This window comes from Aythya ferina (genome assembly GCF_964211825.1).
Source record: "Aythya ferina genome assembly, chromosome: 6".
In the NCBI taxonomy this organism is placed as follows: Eukaryota; Metazoa; Chordata; class Aves; order Anseriformes; family Anatidae; genus Aythya; species Aythya ferina.
Window position 1 is genome coordinate 12,639,036 of NC_140303.1, and position 17,931 is coordinate 12,656,966.

General features: G+C 37.7%; 1 protein-coding gene and 1 long non-coding RNA gene across 7 annotated transcripts in view; both read left to right on the plus strand.

Annotated features, from left to right (window-relative positions):
* The window catches only part of USP40 (ubiquitin specific peptidase 40), a 33,561-nt gene extending 17,218 nt beyond the window's left edge, over positions 1-16,343 (plus strand). For 3 of the 6 annotated variants that reach the window (XM_084523642.1, XM_084523641.1, XM_084523643.1), the window contains 16 exons: positions 423-549; positions 1,274-1,331; positions 1,792-1,845; positions 3,058-3,146; positions 3,805-3,891; positions 5,183-5,219; positions 6,469-6,533; positions 7,083-7,157; positions 8,292-8,418; positions 9,311-9,405; positions 10,525-10,643; positions 11,033-11,098; positions 11,335-11,545; positions 12,340-12,435; positions 13,245-13,339; positions 13,749-16,343. In XM_084523642.1, coding sequence (XP_084379768.1) covers positions 423-549; positions 1,274-1,331; positions 1,792-1,845; positions 3,058-3,146; positions 3,805-3,891; positions 5,183-5,219; positions 6,469-6,533; positions 7,083-7,157; positions 8,292-8,418; positions 9,311-9,405; positions 10,525-10,643; positions 11,033-11,098; positions 11,335-11,545; positions 12,340-12,435; positions 13,245-13,339; positions 13,749-13,857 — 1,510 coding nt within the window. In that variant the 3' untranslated portion in view covers positions 13,858-16,343. Of the gene's footprint in view, positions 1-422; positions 550-1,273; positions 1,332-1,791; positions 1,846-3,057; positions 3,147-3,804; positions 3,892-5,182; positions 5,220-6,468; positions 6,534-7,082; positions 7,158-8,291; positions 8,419-9,034; positions 9,261-9,310; positions 9,406-9,501; positions 9,543-10,524; positions 10,644-11,032; positions 11,099-11,334; positions 11,546-12,339; positions 12,436-13,244; positions 13,340-13,748 lie in introns of those variants that run through there. The other 3 variants (XR_014694308.1, XM_084523644.1, XM_084523645.1) reach the window with 3 other exon arrangements.
* Positions 16,344-16,523: 180 nt separating this feature from the next.
* On the plus strand, positions 16,524-17,083 carry LOC311438776. Its single transcript, XR_014694309.1, has 2 exons — positions 16,524-16,728; positions 16,842-17,083. It is a non-coding gene; the product is annotated as an uncharacterized lncRNA (long non-coding RNA).
* Positions 17,084-17,931: the final 848 nt, after the last annotated feature.

Below are 17,931 nucleotides of genomic sequence, written 5' to 3' on the forward strand. Positions count from 1 at the left end.
TGCTTGTTATATAAATCCTAACTTCCTAGCTGAAACAGTTCTGAAAAATTGCAACTACATCAGTGAGTTCTCAAAGACCTGTTTCTGTTTGTGTAGTAGCAGACACATAGACAAAGTCTCAAAGCCTGGTTATTACTTGGTTTGTTTTTAAAATATTTTTCCCAGAAGGTTTAAATCCAGCCTTGCAAAGTGACTTTGAGTGCCTTCAAAAGTTATATTTCCATTGAAAGACAATTACCAAAACAGTTTTCCCTGGTTTACTCAATAGCCAGCCCAGTGGTGCCTGAATTCTTCCTGAGGCCATTGCTATTAATGACCTTGGAATTTTTGATTTATTTAAGAGCATTGGTATTTAGCAATCTAACCCAAATAATACAAAGTTCTCCTGTCTTTGACTATGTTTGTACTGCTCATTTTTACAGCTTTGTGAACGTTTCAAGTGGCAATTTGACTGCTTTTACATATGACATCAGCTGGCTCCAAGTTAAAAACTTCTGCAGAACGGAAGATGAAGAGAAACATGTTAAAATTACTGCCACCATTGAAACAGTAAGAAATGTGATTGTTCAGGCATTTAAGACAGGCTATTTCCCTGAGATGTTTAGCTAGTGCAGTTGGGCAGGTTATCGAAGACTGGTTTTAGCATTTGAACTGAAGCTACTGTAGGGAAAATAGTGTGCAGCTTGGAGTTAAAGCTACTGGAATATTTTTGTTCTGTAATAAGACCATAACGCTGGTAACTTAAAACAGTGCAGTCTACACTAGTGTCTTTGTGTGAAACAGTTTTCTTTTTGGACCATCCTGTAAGTGGATTGAGGCTTTGCCAGTAACAAAACCTGAAAGAGGAAGAAAATACTATTTCTTCCTTTCAAAACAGGATAAGAAAGAAATGCTGTTTTTGCCAAGGGGTGGATTTCTCTGATACTTTTTCTGCTTTTTAAGTTATTTCCTGTTACAGAGCGTACTGCTTACAAAGTGAATACTTGCAAAATATTAGTCTTTTGATAAATGCAAAAGTTAAATACCATTTTCTTTTCTTTGGAATACTTTTTATAAGAAAAATTTCTCCAAATATGTTGCGTGTAATAAATGCACAGATATCATATTTCTGGGTGATAATATTAAAGAAATGTTTTCTTAGCTGTGTATAATGTTAGCAGGAATACGAACATAACTGGGAAGAATTTAAAGTGAAGGCTACCTTTTGTGGACTTGAATTTGAACAGCTGACATTGTTTTTTGTATTGGAGGTGTTAATATTGCTTTCTTCTAGGTGATGTCAGATATCAAAATGAAAGCAATACAGGAGCTTCAACTAGACGAAGAGCTAGGTAAGCGTTCAACTGCTTCACTTACAGATCTGATAATGTTAAAATTGCACAGAATGACAAGACTGGCTGAGGTGAGGAGGGACCCCTGGGTCCACCTGTCCCAACCCTGCTCCAGCAGGGACACCCCGAGCAGGGTGCCCAGCCCCACATCCTGCTGCCTCCTGAAGCTCCCCAAGAAAAGTCTTTGGAAACATGGCCAGTTTCATATTTTACTCATTGTGGCTAACAGGTGGCTTCAAAGAGAAAGTAACCTTTCACTGCTTTCACTGAAAGGATAAAAACTTGTTCGTGAAGTCCCTAGGAATTCATTCCTTTTGATGTAATATCTCCAGAGGAAGGCCTCTAGGATAAACGTGTTGTTGTCGTTAATCTGAAATATGTCACCTGTCTAAATTTCTGAGCCAGATTTATTTGAATTGTTTAATATATCAACCTCTCTTCTGCACCCTTTTTGTTACAGCAAGTGACAGTTGTCTTAGACCTGTTAGTGGAAATGGGAAACTTCTCTCTCCAGGTAAATTTACTTATTTCGGTATCATTCTATAAGAAATTAAATTGGGAAACTTGAAGTGATGTGCAAGGTTTGATTGTTTGATTTTAGTGCAGCTGAAACAGACTTCAATCCTGTGGTGATGGAGGAAGCACTGTTATGCTCCTGCTCACTATGAGAAGGCTGCTTGTATCTGATGTTAAACAGAGTAATGTGTGGACTTCTGCTTCCACAGGAATAGAGGAACTTGTTCATGCCACAGCCTGGTCTGTGATTTAGATGTGTAATACTACTGTCACTGTATAACCCTGCTTCTGATGACCAACTTTAGTAGAATAGAAACCCAAGCTTTATTTTTTTTCACTGTTGTTTGGGCAGTAGTGAGAGACTATAGATCAGTTTTGCACTTGTTGGAAAATATTTTCTCTATTTTTACTATCTTACTGGTACACTGCTAAAGCAAAGTACAACCAGGAGGCCAAAGAGATTAATTCCATTCTACTCAGCATTTGTCAGACAACATCTGGAGTGTGGTATCTGTTTTAGGGACTCCCCAGCATGAGAGAGAAACCCTAACAAACTACAGCCAGTCTGGAGGAAAGCATCCAGGATGGTTTGGGGTCTGGAACATGAGAGAAAGGAAGCTGTTTTTTTTTTTTTTTTTTTTTTTTCCAGCCTGAAGAGGAGGCTTGGGAGAAAATAATTGTCATTTTTTTAACTCCTCAGTGTGGACCTGTGGTGCTGGCAGAGTCAGATTTTTCTCAGAGTTTCTTCACAGAGTTGGATAAAAGGATCAGAGGCAGCAGACACATTACAGCAAGGGAAATTCCCACTGTGTGTGGTAGCAGGGGAAAGGGAATTAACACTGAGTGGTTAAACAACAGGAATGGGGCACAGGGATTCATCATTAGCCATCCTTGGAAGTGTTCAGAGCTTGACTGAGAAAACCTCATCATAGCTGGTCCTGCTTTGAGCAGGAGGTTGAGCCAGATAACCTAGAAATGTCTGTTCCATTCTGAAGTCTTCTGTCACCCCATACAAGGGGTGGTGGGGAGAAACCCTTATGCAGATTTGCCCTAGTGATAGAAGGCTTACGGATCTAATGTAAACACTGTGAAAAGTTAAGCTCCTTAAATGTCACTGAACTTTATTTTTCTCTAAAGAGCAGCGTAGTAGAATGGATACTTTCAAGAAACAACAGCTTATGGTGTTTGTCTTATTTTCTTTTCCCTGAAGTGCCTGAAGATTATACTGTCAAGGAAGCGGAACTGAAAATGGGAAGCTTGCTTGGGCTGTGTCGGGGAAAAGCTCCAACTTCCACACAGGTATAAAAGGGCTGGGACTGAAAAGGGACTAGAGCTGCTTTTTTGCTTTGTTCATGCTTCCCAATATTTCATGTGGTCCTCTTAGTACTTTTATAATGGTTGTAGTGATAATTGGTATGGGAGAAAAATTGCTTACTAGTCTGAAGAATTATACGCGTTATCAGTAACGTTCACGTCACTTATCTCAGGTGCTCAAGGCCAAGAGCCTATACACTAACAGTTAATATAGCTCATTTGACTAATTGTAAATCACTTATTATAATTGATCTGTTTGCAGTTTTCCACGTGCATGTGAGCAAGAGAGCATAAAGTAAGAAAAGGGAGATGATAATATATTTGATATCTGCAAGTGTAAACATGGTGGGGGAGCTGTATATTTCTGATCAAAGTGCCAGAATAGGGCTTAAGCTAGCAGGTTTTATCTCTCATTTGCAGCAGGCAAAGCATGTATACAGCTGCTTAATGAAGCTCTACTGATGGCCATAACTCAATTGCATGTGCTCCTCTGTTCTCTGTAGTTGCAGTGCTGTTTGACTGATGGCAACAGTGCAATAGCTGGTACTGCATGCAATTACCAAGTGCATTAGGGAGAGTTTTTTTCTTTCAGTATTTCCATACTTAAATATGTATTCTAAACAGTTTATACTTGCCTTTTTAGCTCTTCTTATATTTTATTATTGGGCATGACCAACATATGGGCCCTGAGATGGAGATAGTTGTGGAAGAGACTGCCTCTGTGAAAGAAGTAAGTCTAGATGCTCTTCAAAGCTTATGCCATGCTTGGGTCAGGTTTGCTGCTCATAGAGAACCTTGTTTTGTACCCATGTGTCGCTTCAACTTGCCAGGGGACATTGTATCAAAGGAAGTGTTTGAACTTGCCTTGAGCTTTCACCAAATAGTAAAGAGACATCACGTTTCCTTCAAATGAATGTAGTCTTGCTACTTTATGCGTGACTAGCCACTCCTTTTATAAACAGCAATACTCAGAACGAGATGTAATCATGGCAGAGACTGCCAGTTAAATTTTTTATGTGGTAGCTTACATTTATTTCTCAGTACTAGATTAATCTTTGGACTAAATGATCTTAGAGGTCTTAAACAACCAGAATGATTCTCTGTGCATGCTTTTGAGTCATGCTATGCAATTAGGTTTTAAAAAACAGGTCTGTAAGTTAGACTGACAGCACTGCTCAAAGAGGACAAGGCAGCTTTTGATGATAATTATGGCCAAGTCCAGGTGAGATAGAATGTAGTGTACGAAGATGAGGCAGTGTCTTTGGGAATGTGTATTCAAAAAGTTGTTCTAATGTGCTTGACAGTCAAAACAGAAAAATCCAGAAAAATGCAGTGAACACCATAACTCTATCTTGGACCAGTCAATCAGACTCAATAGTTGCATGGTTTGTGGAGGATGGTAGGCTGTATATGGACTGGAAAGAATTTGGAATTAAGACAATCATCTTACATTGCTTATGGAGAACGAGAGCTAGTGAGGGTTACTGGATTCAAGATGTTGCTACAGACACTTTTGCTGCGAACACTTCTGTAGTTTATCAAACTCTGAATGGATGAAATTAGAGTGACAGGAGTCAGGAAGAACTGTGGACAGTGAGGGAAGCAGTCCTCAGTACTGCAAATCCCTCTTTCTGGTCCAGAGTGCTGATATATAGAAGTAGTAGAAAGTGAGTTTTGCAGGTTTTATTTCTAAAAGGTGCGTTTTTGAGCTCAGAGGCAGAACTTCTTTTAGTGAACCAACAAACTGACAGCACAAACTTCTTTTAACAGTGTGTGTGAGCCTACTCACCTGACTCAGTAAGCTTCCTACAGGAGAAAAAAATCCCTATTTAAAGGGTATAATATCTAGCTCAAATGCACCATGTCTACATAACTATATTGCTATAGGAGTTGAACAGGAATCAGTCACTCTGTTTATGTGTCTTAGGAATTTTTAGTGTAGATTTCCTGAAAACTTTATTTCCCAACCTATGAATTGAGAATGTGAAGTCTCAACTTATGTTTCTCTTTTTTTTTTCCAGTGTCTAAATTTAATGCTGGAAAAATCTGGATTATCAGGTTAGTTGTACTGTTGTTTAATAATGTATTTTCCAGGCTTTTAAGACAGATCTTGGTACCCTAAAACTTATTAAAATGATTTATTTGTTGTTGTAATGTGAAGAGGGGAGAGGAAAGATTTATGAACTTATGGTTTTGCTCTGATAAAAGCTGGTTGTGCAGCTTCCAGCTTTGTTTAATTGCAATATGGCAAAACCAACAGTTTCTAAAATGTACAGTTGGGTGTGCGTACAGGTGAAGGTGTTTGGCTGTTTAGACATCAGTTTCATTGGAAACCACTGCATGTGATGAACTGCTTAAGAAAAAGGCATTTTTAGGTCACTTGGCAAAAACAAGCTCAAAATGAGATCACAATTTGGTCACTGTTTGGGAATCTGAGTGGTAGGAGTTCCTGTTACTGACCATTTTTATGAGTATTAAGGAAGAGATATAGATAGCACTTGCATCGCACGTGAATTTCCTGGCTGAACGTCTTTGTGTTGATGCTGATGTGGAGGAAGAACAACAGACTTGGAGTGGTGGTGTTTCCTAGTTTTACTTCTAAACATTCATTAAATGCTGAATTTGTATTATGGTGGAGTGATGGCAGCATGTTAAGCCATACTCCATAAAAAATGTTCACCTGAAACACATTACTGTCAGAATACACATTGAATAGCCCAAGATAAAATTAAGTATTGTGCTCTTGTTTACATGTACATACGGGTGGAGTACATAATGACGTTTTAAATACAAGCTTAACCTTTTTCATTTCCCTGTGGTATAGGTTTACTGCCAAGAAACAGTAATTCTGTTTTCATTGCTTTCTTTTTATATTACTGCTTGTGGAAAATTAAATTTGGCCTTGTGTAGAGCTTTGCGATCTGACTTCTCTCAAAGAAATGTTAGGCTTCACTGAATTTCGATGTTGTTTAAAAAGACTGCAAAGTAGTCCTTTCTCCACATAAATTATTGATGAGATTCCTTATGTGCTTTGGTTTAGTTGTGAAAAACAAATTTTGTACTCTGCAAAGAATAAAGTGCATTTTCATCTGTTATCTTTTAATCAAATTAAAAAGTTTAGTTATACTTCTTCCTTCTGTACTTTATGCTTTATGCATAGGTGCTAAATCTTAAAAAAAAAAAAAAAAAAAAAGCAACAACCCTTAGCTATGACTACAATTAAGACATCTGTAATGTGTGTTTTTTCTTCCATGAAACAGTAATGTTGGCTAATTAGTTTTCCTTGTGTGTTTTTGTTCTTTGGTAGGTGACAGCTGGCATTTGAGAAGGATTGACTGGTGCTATGAAGCAGGGGAAGCATTAAGTCAGGAAGTAAGAGGATCCTATTTTTGACTTGAATCACATGATAGTTTTGACTTGAAACACACAACAGTGTCTGTTGCATTTTTCTTTAGGGACTTTTCCAAAGAGAACTGCTATAAAGCAAATGTGTGGTGTTCTTGTGTGCTACTTTACTCAGCAGTGTTCTGTTTTCACAAGGCCTTATGAAGGCATTTTAACAATAGGTTGAAATGGAAACCTTACACACCTGGCTCCTGTTTTCAGGTATTATTTTTAAGCCATATCCACATAGTTTTTCCTGAATTCTAGGATTAGCACACATTAAGTACATTACAAACAAACAGATCTTAATTGGTAAGAGGTGTGAAGGAAATGTGCAGCTCAGCAGGATGCACTGGAAGGCCTCTTGCAGTGCAGACTCCTGTAAATGTAATAGTTGTGTCCTGCTGCAAAGTTAGCTCCAAGTGGTGGATGTAGAAAAACCCTTGGCACACATTGCATAAAAAGATAAACCATAATTTAGAAAACAAAACACAAGAACATGTAGACTTAAGTGCACTATGCTTTCTATTCCTGCAGAATGCCACCCTGAAGGAACTTAATGTTTGTAGAGGAGATACTTTGGTTATAACTGAAGGAAAGCTTCCACCAAAGGTAAAAATAAACAACTTATGTCCTTTAGTCAGGTGACTGCATCTTGATACTTGAATATGAAAGTAAATTATTCTCTTGCTTATTTTAGAATTTTTCAACTGAAATATTTTTAGTCAGAAATAATGAATAATGCTTTTTGTAGTTTTACAGCTCTAACCTTCTGTAGTAAAAAATAATGATGATAATAATAATAATAATAATAATAATAAAAATAAAAAAAATTTAGCCATTGCAGCAGCTTTGTCTAGAAGTGTCAAGGTTAACAAATCTGGAAGAAACCAGTATTTCTGGAATGCAAGGTTCTTGTGAAGGCACAATTCTTATGCTACTATTTCCTCATAAAATCATTAAAAAAATAAAGGAATTTAAGTGTTTCTTTTTAAAGTCAGATTTTGTACTGATGGTTGTGCTTGAAAGTGGAGGGCCCTGCTGGGAAATTGTCATCAGCAATGGTCATGGAAGGTTTCTGCACAAGCAAACCTCAAGTGATATAGAGCATTGTAAGTTGAAACAGGAAGCTAAAAGTCCACAAGAAGCACTGGGCATGTAGTAGAGGTCTCAGCAATTTTGTGGTGAATAAAGCTTCAAAGAAAAACAGATACTTTTAGCATAGTTTATTGCGAGGACAAAAATGTAGGATAAGAACTTACTGCAACAGTACAATGGGTGATAATAGAGCAGTTCAGAGCTGCATCTGAAGAGAAGAAATAAAGCCTATATTCTGCTCAGAAAATGAGGGAAACATCCACTTACCTGCTTCCAGCCAGGAAGGGACACTAAGAAAGAAGCAGGTAAGAAAACCAGGAGCATCTCTGAACTGGCAAAACAACGTTGCAGCTAAATGAATACAGCTTCCTCTGGTAAGGTCGTATTTATGTCTGGATCTCCAGACAAATGTCAGTCAGTTGAAAATGTAATGTTAGATGCCATATGGCAGAGCAGGATGGTGATAGCATGTGATATGAGGCTTTTTTTTTTTTTTTTCACTGAGAAGTGCCTGTAAAAAGAATGCCAGTATCTTTACAAAAACTCAGACTTGAACGAGTTTTTTTTCCTTCTTCACCAGAGGAAGGTAAAAATTTTAATTTGCATTGGAACACATGGGCTGACTGTTTTTTTCTGTTCATTTTTCAGGGCTTTCTGAAAATTCCCATCTGGTGGTTCAAGCCTTCAAGCCATATGAAACATGGAGAAAATGGACAAGACCAAGTGAATGGGTTGGCCTGCAGGATGGACGATTTGCAGGTGTCTCCTGCTGGAGGTGAGCTTGATCAGTTTTCAAAAGGAGTCGTATTGCCTGTGATAACAATGAGGACTTTTGGTCAAAAATCTAAATTTTATTCCAAACCTTTAAAATCCTCCTGAAACCTGTGGGCAACTGTACAAGTTTCAGTAAGCTTATGGTGAAAGGAGACATAAGAGATCTAATTTTTTATTAGATCAAGAATGCTGGATGGGACTGTTCATGCTTCTTGGCTATATTTGGTCAAGGACAAAGATTTTCACTGGAGTTTGAAGCCTGGGCTGTTTACCTGCCAGCAAATAAAATTGCTTCTCCATACTTAAGGCAGTGGCAGTATTATAAGGCATCAACTCAAAGAGCATGCATGTGATTTGGCTTCAAATGTCAGATTCTTGATATCACATTTATCTCACTTCAAGCTAAATTGATTTTGGAGAAGTTGGAGAATGAGTACATCTTACATCTACATAAAGGGTTGAAAAGGAAGGAGAAAAGCAGTTGGGGAAACAACAAACTGGAAAAGGGAAAACTAACCTATTTTCCTCTCTATAGTAAGAGTAAATTCTTCCTTTGCTACTGAGCTGTGTTGCAGAAGTTTAGATTGTTTTTCCATTTTTCCTCCTTTTCTCTCAAGCTTTGTCAGAGTCTGACTTCCATGTTGAGTCCAGTAGTGTAGGTAAGAACAGTTTTAATTTTCCTTGCAAGACACCCTGCATTTCAGAGTCATAACCTAATTAATATTATTTACAGATTTCAGTAGGTTTCTTAAACTACCATAAAAAACCTTAGGTCAGGTATCGAAGTGAAATCTCACCTACAAGTGACCCATCTCTTAGGACCATGGACAATGTCATACTCACTTTACTGTTGTTTTTCTTCCTCCCTCTTCCCCTCCTGCCCCCATCTAAAGACTCACCAGAATGCATCCAAACAGACACGGATCTGTGTTACGCTGGCAGTATAGAAATAGCAGGCGAAGCCACTTTGGAAGATCTGAAGATGCAGGTTAGATGCTCTCCTGTGTTGGAAATGTAAAGCAACACTGTGATTAATTGAGCTATATTAATACATATTTTTTATTTCCTTTTCCCTTGTCTCTAGTATGTTCTGATATGGCATTTGCTTATATGCCATGTTCAGTGGTAAGTACCAAGAGGCAGTTTGAGCATGTAGCTCAGATAATTCCTTAGTATGTTCCCTGCAGTTGCCATTCTACCTGTCATGTGTCCTGAGCTGCAAAAGCCTTTCTTGCACTTCATCTGGAACTTTGGCTTGCAGCCCTATTTTTATTTCACAATGTACAAATTATTCATGACAAGAACACATATATAAGCACTCCCCAAAAGCCACTTTTCATTTCCACATTGTTCTTGTATTAGTTTTCTGCGTGTTTTTTTGTATGTTGAATCTAATGAATAAAAAAATTGCTTTAGATGCACAGAAGGTCATGTTTGTCATTCAGGGAAATATAGCTTAGTTTCTTTGCCCGGAAACTAAGGTTATTTTTAATGCTTTTTTTAAACAGAAAAATAGAAGTTTAATACACTTTTAAAGGGAAAAAAAAAAACACAACTATCATAAGACTCTTCTATTATTTAGCCAGTTGGCCATTCTACTTAACAGCATGGGAAAGGATATTTCTCCAGTTTCTGATCCATACCAGTATTTGCCATTTTGGTTATGACTTCAGTTTCACAGTCTCATCCAAACTGCTGCTGTGTAAAACTGCCCATTTGCATCTTATGAACAAGATTTGTCCTAGCATGGAAACAGCATTGTGTCCTCAATAAGGGCTTGAGGAAGCTTTTTACAGCACTTGATCATGGTAATGATTTTTTCAGCCTCATTCCCTCCCAGTTAGACAAATTTTGGTTGGGGAAAAAAAAATTGAGTACTTTAGAAGCTTAGGACAAACAGAAGTGTTGGGAGGGAGTGAAGGTCAACTCGCTTTGAGGTCGTAAAGCAAATACGTTGATCCTGCTCACTACCTGTGAGTCAAAAGCAGGAATAAATCTAAATACTTTGCCCTGTGTCTAATTGCTTCAATATAGCATTGAGAATCAATCACTTTCTTTCCAAGCAGACTGGCTGCTGAAGTTACTGAAGAAATGTTTGTTTTTTCAGGCTATGACCTTACCATGCCGTCAGGAGCACGTTGTCCCACTGCCCACATTTCTCAGAGCCTGGACAGTGGAAAGTAAGCGCCCAGGCAAGCTTTTACGACACAACAAGCAGCAACTCAAGTAGGTTTCTTATTGAACACTCAAGTAGTATTGCAAGAGACTGACTGAATTGTGAGATGGATTGGTGGAGAGGTAAATCAGCTCAGCCAAATAAAGCCCATCTCTGGTTATTTCAAGTTTTTGCTCAACACAATTTTCAACTCAAGTGGTATGGAATGGGCAAGTGTGAACATAAGTAGATCATATCACACTTGTTATGCTAAGCCTTATTTTATATTTTTAAATGCAGTTTTGGCAGTTTTCTGATTTTTTTTTTTTTTTTTTTGTGTTCCAATAGCCTCTTGTTTTGGTTCAGATCAGCGTGGATCTACTTGACTAGAAGCATGATTTTTTCTACTTGTGAACTTAGAATACATGACTGAAAATGTGTATAATCTTTTTGTTTTCAGTGAATATAAACTGGGTGCCAGAGTGGCAATCTGCATAGAACCTTTGCAAAAAGAAGAAAACTTGGGGTAAGTCTTGAAAACACTTATTTCTTACTGGCATGTGTTTGAGATATCACTTAATGTAGCAGTTTTTTACTTAAATACTTTTAGTCAAGATTACAGATGTCGCTGTGCTTGAGTGCTTTTATTTTCCTCTGGCAGAGCTGTTGGCTAAAATAAGGGAGGGTGGGAGGCAGTGAAAACTAATTATTCTGGATTCTAAAAGCATGATTCACAGGAGTGTTTTTTCTTTCTTGTGACAGCCCACATGAACTGCTGCTTCGAGTACAGATGGGCATACCAGGGGAGAGGGACTACTATGACTCCGTGGATTTGGTGTGGGATATCTCCAAAGAATGCACTACCTGGGCACTGAGGCAAAGAGTGGCTTCTCACTATTGTCTCCCTGTAGATAAAATTGAAATAGCCAAATACTTCCCTGAAAAATTTGAGTGGCTGCCAATATCTAGCTGGGTAAGATCTGGAATGACAGAATCTAGCAGTTGTTTTGAGAAATGTACATGTTGGTTTGTGTTACAGTTCTTCAGCATGCATATTTGAATGCACATCTTTATCTTCCTGCAATGTGAACGTGCGGTAAATTTGGTTTATTTCTTCAAGGGTCTGTTAGGTCTTCGTTAAATTACAGCTAAGACATCAGGATTTTTAATTACACCACAAGTCATTGGAACTTGCAATTTTGACAAGTTCCCCCAAAAGACTTTTATGTGGCTAAGAGAGTAGTTGTGGTTGGCATGGGATAAATCTGTAGTTCATTCAAGGTTTCTCATGTACTACTAAATTTGTTTGTATAGGTTGAGAAACATTACTTAGTTGCAGTTCATGAGTATGGGTGTTATGCAAAGGTATCTTTTGCTTGAATTTTTCAATCTGTTGCTGTTGCAATTAGATAATGGAAATGACAGACATCTGTAGAAGTAACAGAATCAGAGCATTTCTTCCCTTCACTATACGAGAAGTCCTTTGGCTGAGAGTTGTCCCTGATCACAAAGTGTCATTTACTTCATATAGGTGAGCTGCAAGAGATTGTGTGGAAGAGGAAAGAGAAATAAGTTTTTTTTTTTTTTTTTTTTTCATGAGGAAGCAACAAAAAACAAAATGACTTAATTTTCATGACAATAGGACTCTTGATTATGTAAGAATAGCTAGTGGGGACCCTACACCTTTAGGGACTGCTGGCAAATGTCAGTTTAAACAAATTTCTGTAATCAGCTGTGTATGAATGTTCTACTTTGATTTTTATACAGACTCAGCAAATTTCAAAGAGAAAACGGAAGAAAAAACAGGAGAGTTTACAGTCAGCACCTTATCACCTGAAAGATGGAGATATCATTGGGGTGAAGGTAAATTAATGTGGCTTTAATTGTTGCCCAAGGATTAGGTTCAGACACTGTCCCCTCTGCAGTAAATCAAATTCATTCTGGTCTTCCTGTATCGTGCTACATTGCTATGAAAGTTTTAACATAAGAATCTGGACTGCGCATGGTGTAAAGGGGGGAACCTTGTTGGTATTGATGTTTTTTTCTTCTTGTTCTTAACCATTTGTGGAAATTCCATGCTTTTCCTCCCTTATGTCCTGCTACTGACACTAGAGGGCAACACCTTAGAGGTTTTTGTGGAGTGCTCTCTTAGTGTAAGACAGTCAATTTCTGCTCTATGCTATCCAGAAGAAACTGAGTTTTTCTGGCCCTCATTTTGTTTTTTGAACTGAGAATAAAATCCAAGAACAGTGCCCATTAAAAACATATCCTAAATTTAAATCCATTACATTTCCCAAATAATTACTACAGATCTATTTAAGTACTTAAATAAATTACATAGCAGTATATTGAGCTCTGAATTGGTAATAAAACTAACTTAGGAGACCTCTGAAAGAACATACTTGATGAATTATCAGGCAGTGTGCTAGAGGTCTGGTGTCCTGTTCTGATGTATCAGAGCATTGAGAAAAATTTCTGATTAAGGCCAATTCAGAGGGGCTGAAGATTTTTTTTTTTTTGCCTTTTTTAATCATCTGCATTTAACTTGAAATCAAATTAGAGGAAAAATTAGAGGAAATGCCTTAAATTTATTGTTTAAACTCATTGATACGTAGGAAATAGTTTTGGTAGATGGAATTTAAATGAACCCACTCAATCTCTTTTGACAACAGAATCTTCTCCTTGATGACAGTAAGGACTTCAGCACAGTGAGAGATGATCTTGGAAAGGAGAAACAAAGGCAGCTTGCATTAGAAAAAAAGAAAAGGTATTGAATATTTACTTGTATTTTTGTTCACAAATGTGAAAGCTGTTCTTTACAGCCTAGTCTTTCAGAGTACCTTATTACCTGGATAATTTGTTGGGACAGTGCTAGCTGTTAGTGTACAATTTTAGTAGTGCCAAAAGAAGCGCTCAGATAATTCAGTCTTCTGGCTTTAAGTGCCATGTTCCTACCTTAGTTTTTTTATTCTTGCAATACGCTGGACAGTTTGACACTGCCTCTGGAGATGAAAAACGAACCCCTTTGCTGCACTGGCCATATGGAGGTCATAAGTGGGAACTGGCAGTATCATTCTTACAATTTAATGGAAATTGGGTTTCCAGTCCTGCTGTCTCACTCTGCTTTAGGTGCTAAAGCTCATACTAATTTCATGCATCTTAATTTTTTTTAACAGTCGGCAAGCTGAACGCTTACAGGACCATGTTTTGTCTGAGGAAAAACTGAATACTAAGCAACGTAAACCAGAAGTGGCTCTTTCTATCAATGTGGGAGTTTTCAGATAGCACAGGAGATGCTTTGCTGACAAGAACCTACTGCCGATGTACTGAATTGGAGTACCTCAACTGGACCAGCAAGAGGGATGCTTGTTCTCAAAGCATCTTCAAGAATCACCAAGACAAACTGGATATAGGATTTAAGATAACTGATTTTCTTCTAATCTCTCTTGGAAGTGCTTTTGCATCCCTTTGTCAATGTGGTACTTATTCTCAGGCTAGGTAAATGCACTTTATTCATGAGAAAAATGAATAATATATTGTATTACCTTTTGGTGACTTTTTATAATCACCCTAAATGCTCTTTTTTGTCTGATGCTGATGTCTTGCACCATCACTATGAAGTTTGCTTCCTTTTTTAATGCGGTCATAAACATATCTTTTTAGAAATTATTCTTCTCTCTCTGATCACTAAAGTTACTAGCGATACCAGAGTTTACTTCTGTCTGTTTATATATAAACCTAAATCTGTAGTAACTCGAATCCAATTTCAGGAATGAAGGAAATGTGGAAGTCTCTGGACAAAGGGTAGTAAACTGACTAAGAAAGGATTAAGTTCAGAATTTGTCAAGCTCTTAAACCTGAAGACTCTTTCTGATATGAAATAGTAGTGCAGTAGCCCTACATTTTAAAGTTGCTGGTGATTTTTTATTATTCGCAAGCTTCGTTAAACAAAAGGATGGAAAAATTGGGTGGACCTGTTGTTTGGTCTTGTATGAGTTCTAGTGTACTCAGGAAAAAGGCTAATATTTGTTACACTTGAGGAAAAAGAAAATGTTTCTCTTGGAGTCAGACGGTTGATTTACAGCCTCCACAATAGAAGGGCATGTAGGCAGCCCACTAACAAACAGCTGAACTCAGTATCAAAGGTTCTTAAATGTGAAGTGGAATGTTTACCAAATGCTTGTAAGATTGGATCTCAAGATTGAGAGTGCCTGTAACTACCTAATGAGACCGTGTTTTCTTACCCCTGAAGCTGGGAATCAGGGTTTACTAAAAGTTGATGTTTTAGCATCTTCAGATAAACTTTTCTAGTGCTTATAATACTTAAACTGTGTTCCCCCACTGCACATGCCTATTCATTACCTAATTTCCCATCAGGTTCAGAATTTTCTTTGGCTTAAATTGTCAGTACTAGTTGTACTCAAACTCTTAATGGAATTAACTGTTTCTAATCAAATTCTAAGCACACTATGAATGATAAGGTGACCATGGAATAGTGGAAGATAACACAAGCATTTCCATGCAGCAGTAAAATGCTGATGGCATGTAATGTGTTTGCCTTTTGCTGCTGGGAACCTGTGCAAATTGATTATTGTATCAAAAGGAGTCTGCTATTAAACACACTACATAGCCTTGTTGAACTGCACAAATGTTTGGAAATCTTTTGAAATGAGCAAGGCAATTTTTAAAAACAACTGTTCAACATAGCCTGAAGTATCCAGAGTGAACAAAATGCAAGTGATTTTTGGACACTACTGTGTTTAATCTGTTTCACGTATGAAGAAGATTTTGTAGAAGATGTGAGTACAGCAGACTACTAAAATTTTGACTAACGTGAGAAAATTCACTGACTTACCTTTTGTAGATTAGTAATATTCTGGTATTTTTGACAATTTCAAGACAAACTGACAGTATGAACAAAATAAAAGGGAAGAAAAGTCAAAAGTACCTCATCTTGAAGCATGTGATTAGTCTTTAATCCTTTTGATAGGCTTAAAATTCAGCAATTTCTGTGCTTTCTTATGATGTTTCAATCAAGGGGGTATTTTAATTTCCTAACTCTTTTGGTCATAGGTGGGCTTTACTTGAATCTTGAACTCCTGGAATCCTACTTTTATAGTTGCGTTTTTTTTTTTCTGATTGAGTTGAGGGCAACCAATTTCTTTCTCTCCAACTCAGCTTGCTGTATCCAACTTATTTTGTGAAACCTTCTTCCCTGTCAGCAAGTTGTCTTGTGAGCCAAGGTTTACAGAAACTGTGGCACGTGCTGATTAGTAAGGTAAAGGAGAAAACGTTTTTATTTGCAAGTACATTGCATTGCACTTCCTGTGCTGTCACTTTATTTCCTACAGTTCCATGCTGGACGGCTGTATTGGGCTTAACCTTCCCAACTACTTCTTAATAACTCTAGTCTCTTCTCAAAAACATGAGGTTTGGAGAAATTTAACTATGAATTACAAGGACTAATGGGGGAGGGGGGGGTTCTAGTATGTGCCTTTGAAGTGTAATGTAGCAGCTTCTGCACTGAACCAGTATTGAATTATTTCTAATGTTGGCTCAAAATGCTTTCTTTTTTTTTTTTGTTAAAGCTATTGTGGACCGTTCCACAATGAGAGTTCATTAAAAGCAGGGTGGGGAGAGGGAATACCTTTTTAAAATGGAGTCTTTGTGATTCCACAGTTTGTGATGGTTATATTCCAAAGCCTGGAAAAGCTTTTGTCTTTATTTTTCAAGTGTTCTTCACAAAATAAAGAGTGATTTATAGATGTCTATTTGATTTGTCTATATGTGTTTCACTGATATGTTTGGGAATGGCATGAATTATTTTCTAATGCTGGACAGGGCACAACATTCATTAAGCTTAAATTTTCAAATCTCTTTGGAAGCCTGCATTCTGATATTGGTGCAAGAAATTTCCCCAACCCAGCTGGGGTTGAAATTTTTATGCAAGTTGGTGGTTTTAACTTATGTTTTCTCCTTTTTCAGAAAGCATGTTCCAGTACTTACACTAGCTGGGAGCTAAAATAATGTGTGTGCACACAGATATATTAATCTGATCTATTTTTCAAGAGAAGTTGCATAAATCATCCAGAGAACAGTATCTCTGCACAAAGTAAGAGATTGCTAAAGAATAGTTGTCTCGGGTAGCTGATCTAGGTAAAGTCCTTGTAAAAAAAAAAAAAAAAAAAAAAAACAACAAAAAAAAAACCAGTGCTTAATTTGAGGGATCTTATTACGGGAATGCTTTTATTTTTTTCCCTTTTTCTCAGAACTCACTCTGCTCCAGTGTGCTGAAGTGATTACAGAACAGGAGGAAGTGGACAGTTTAAAAAGCAAGCTCATTCTCTCTCTAATTCTCCCTCAGAAGCCACTGAACAGAGCCACGGTGTTGTGAAGGGTAGTACAGGTACAAGAAGGACAAAGGGTAGCACGGGTGTGTGTAGCTGGGACAGGTGAGTGATGGCCAAGGGAGGCTGTAGTTGGAGGAAGCTGCTCAATTCTGGGACTTGCTGGTTTTGCTGTTTGCCCAGCAGAGCAAGCAAACTTTAAAAAAAAAAAAAATAAAAAAAAATCCCAGCAAGGGGTGCTGGGAGTGCCCTCTAGTGTGGTTAGTTGGAGTTTGGGGATTTTAGCTGCACTTCTTTACCAGCATGGGCAAATTCAGTCTTCAGCCCTTGCCATACCCAAGGCCTCTCTACAAGATGAGTAATAGTACCAAGCTGAATTTGCAAGCAAGCTTAAAGAAACCAAAACATGGGAGCTCCCAGCCCTAGAGCCAGTATCTAGAAAGCTAACGACTAAATTATTATTTTTTAACTGACCGACGCTTGGTCAGGAGTGAATTGGTAGCGCAGCACTGTGCAGACATGCAGACGACACAGTAATCTCAAAGATCCCTGGAAAGATCTGTGTTACAGCCAGGTAAGTGAAGCCCCATCAGTTTTGTTGAATGCAGTTTTCAAGTACCACTGCTCCTGTTTTATCTAAGCCTGTTTGTGGCTTCTAAGAGCATCAATCTTCTTGCTGGATTGGATGTCTCTTGCTAAGAGAGATGCAGCTTCTTGGTTAACAAATCTCCGAAACCTTGCACTACAAAGCTTTCCTATAGACAGACTTTAACTGGACCTCAAAATAGTTTTTACTCTGTTTGTATTCATATGGTGATCAGTGGGGCTTGAACACCTGCTTCTGCTAAAATTTCTGTTTGCCAGGGAGAAACACTTTAAAAACTTTTTTTTAAAAGTGTTCTAAAAATACTTTAAAGCTCATGAGTGGTAAGTTCTACTGGAGTTCAGTAAATATTTTTTGTTCCACCAATTAACCACTTTTAGTTTCCTGTGTGCATTTATTCTGCTATAG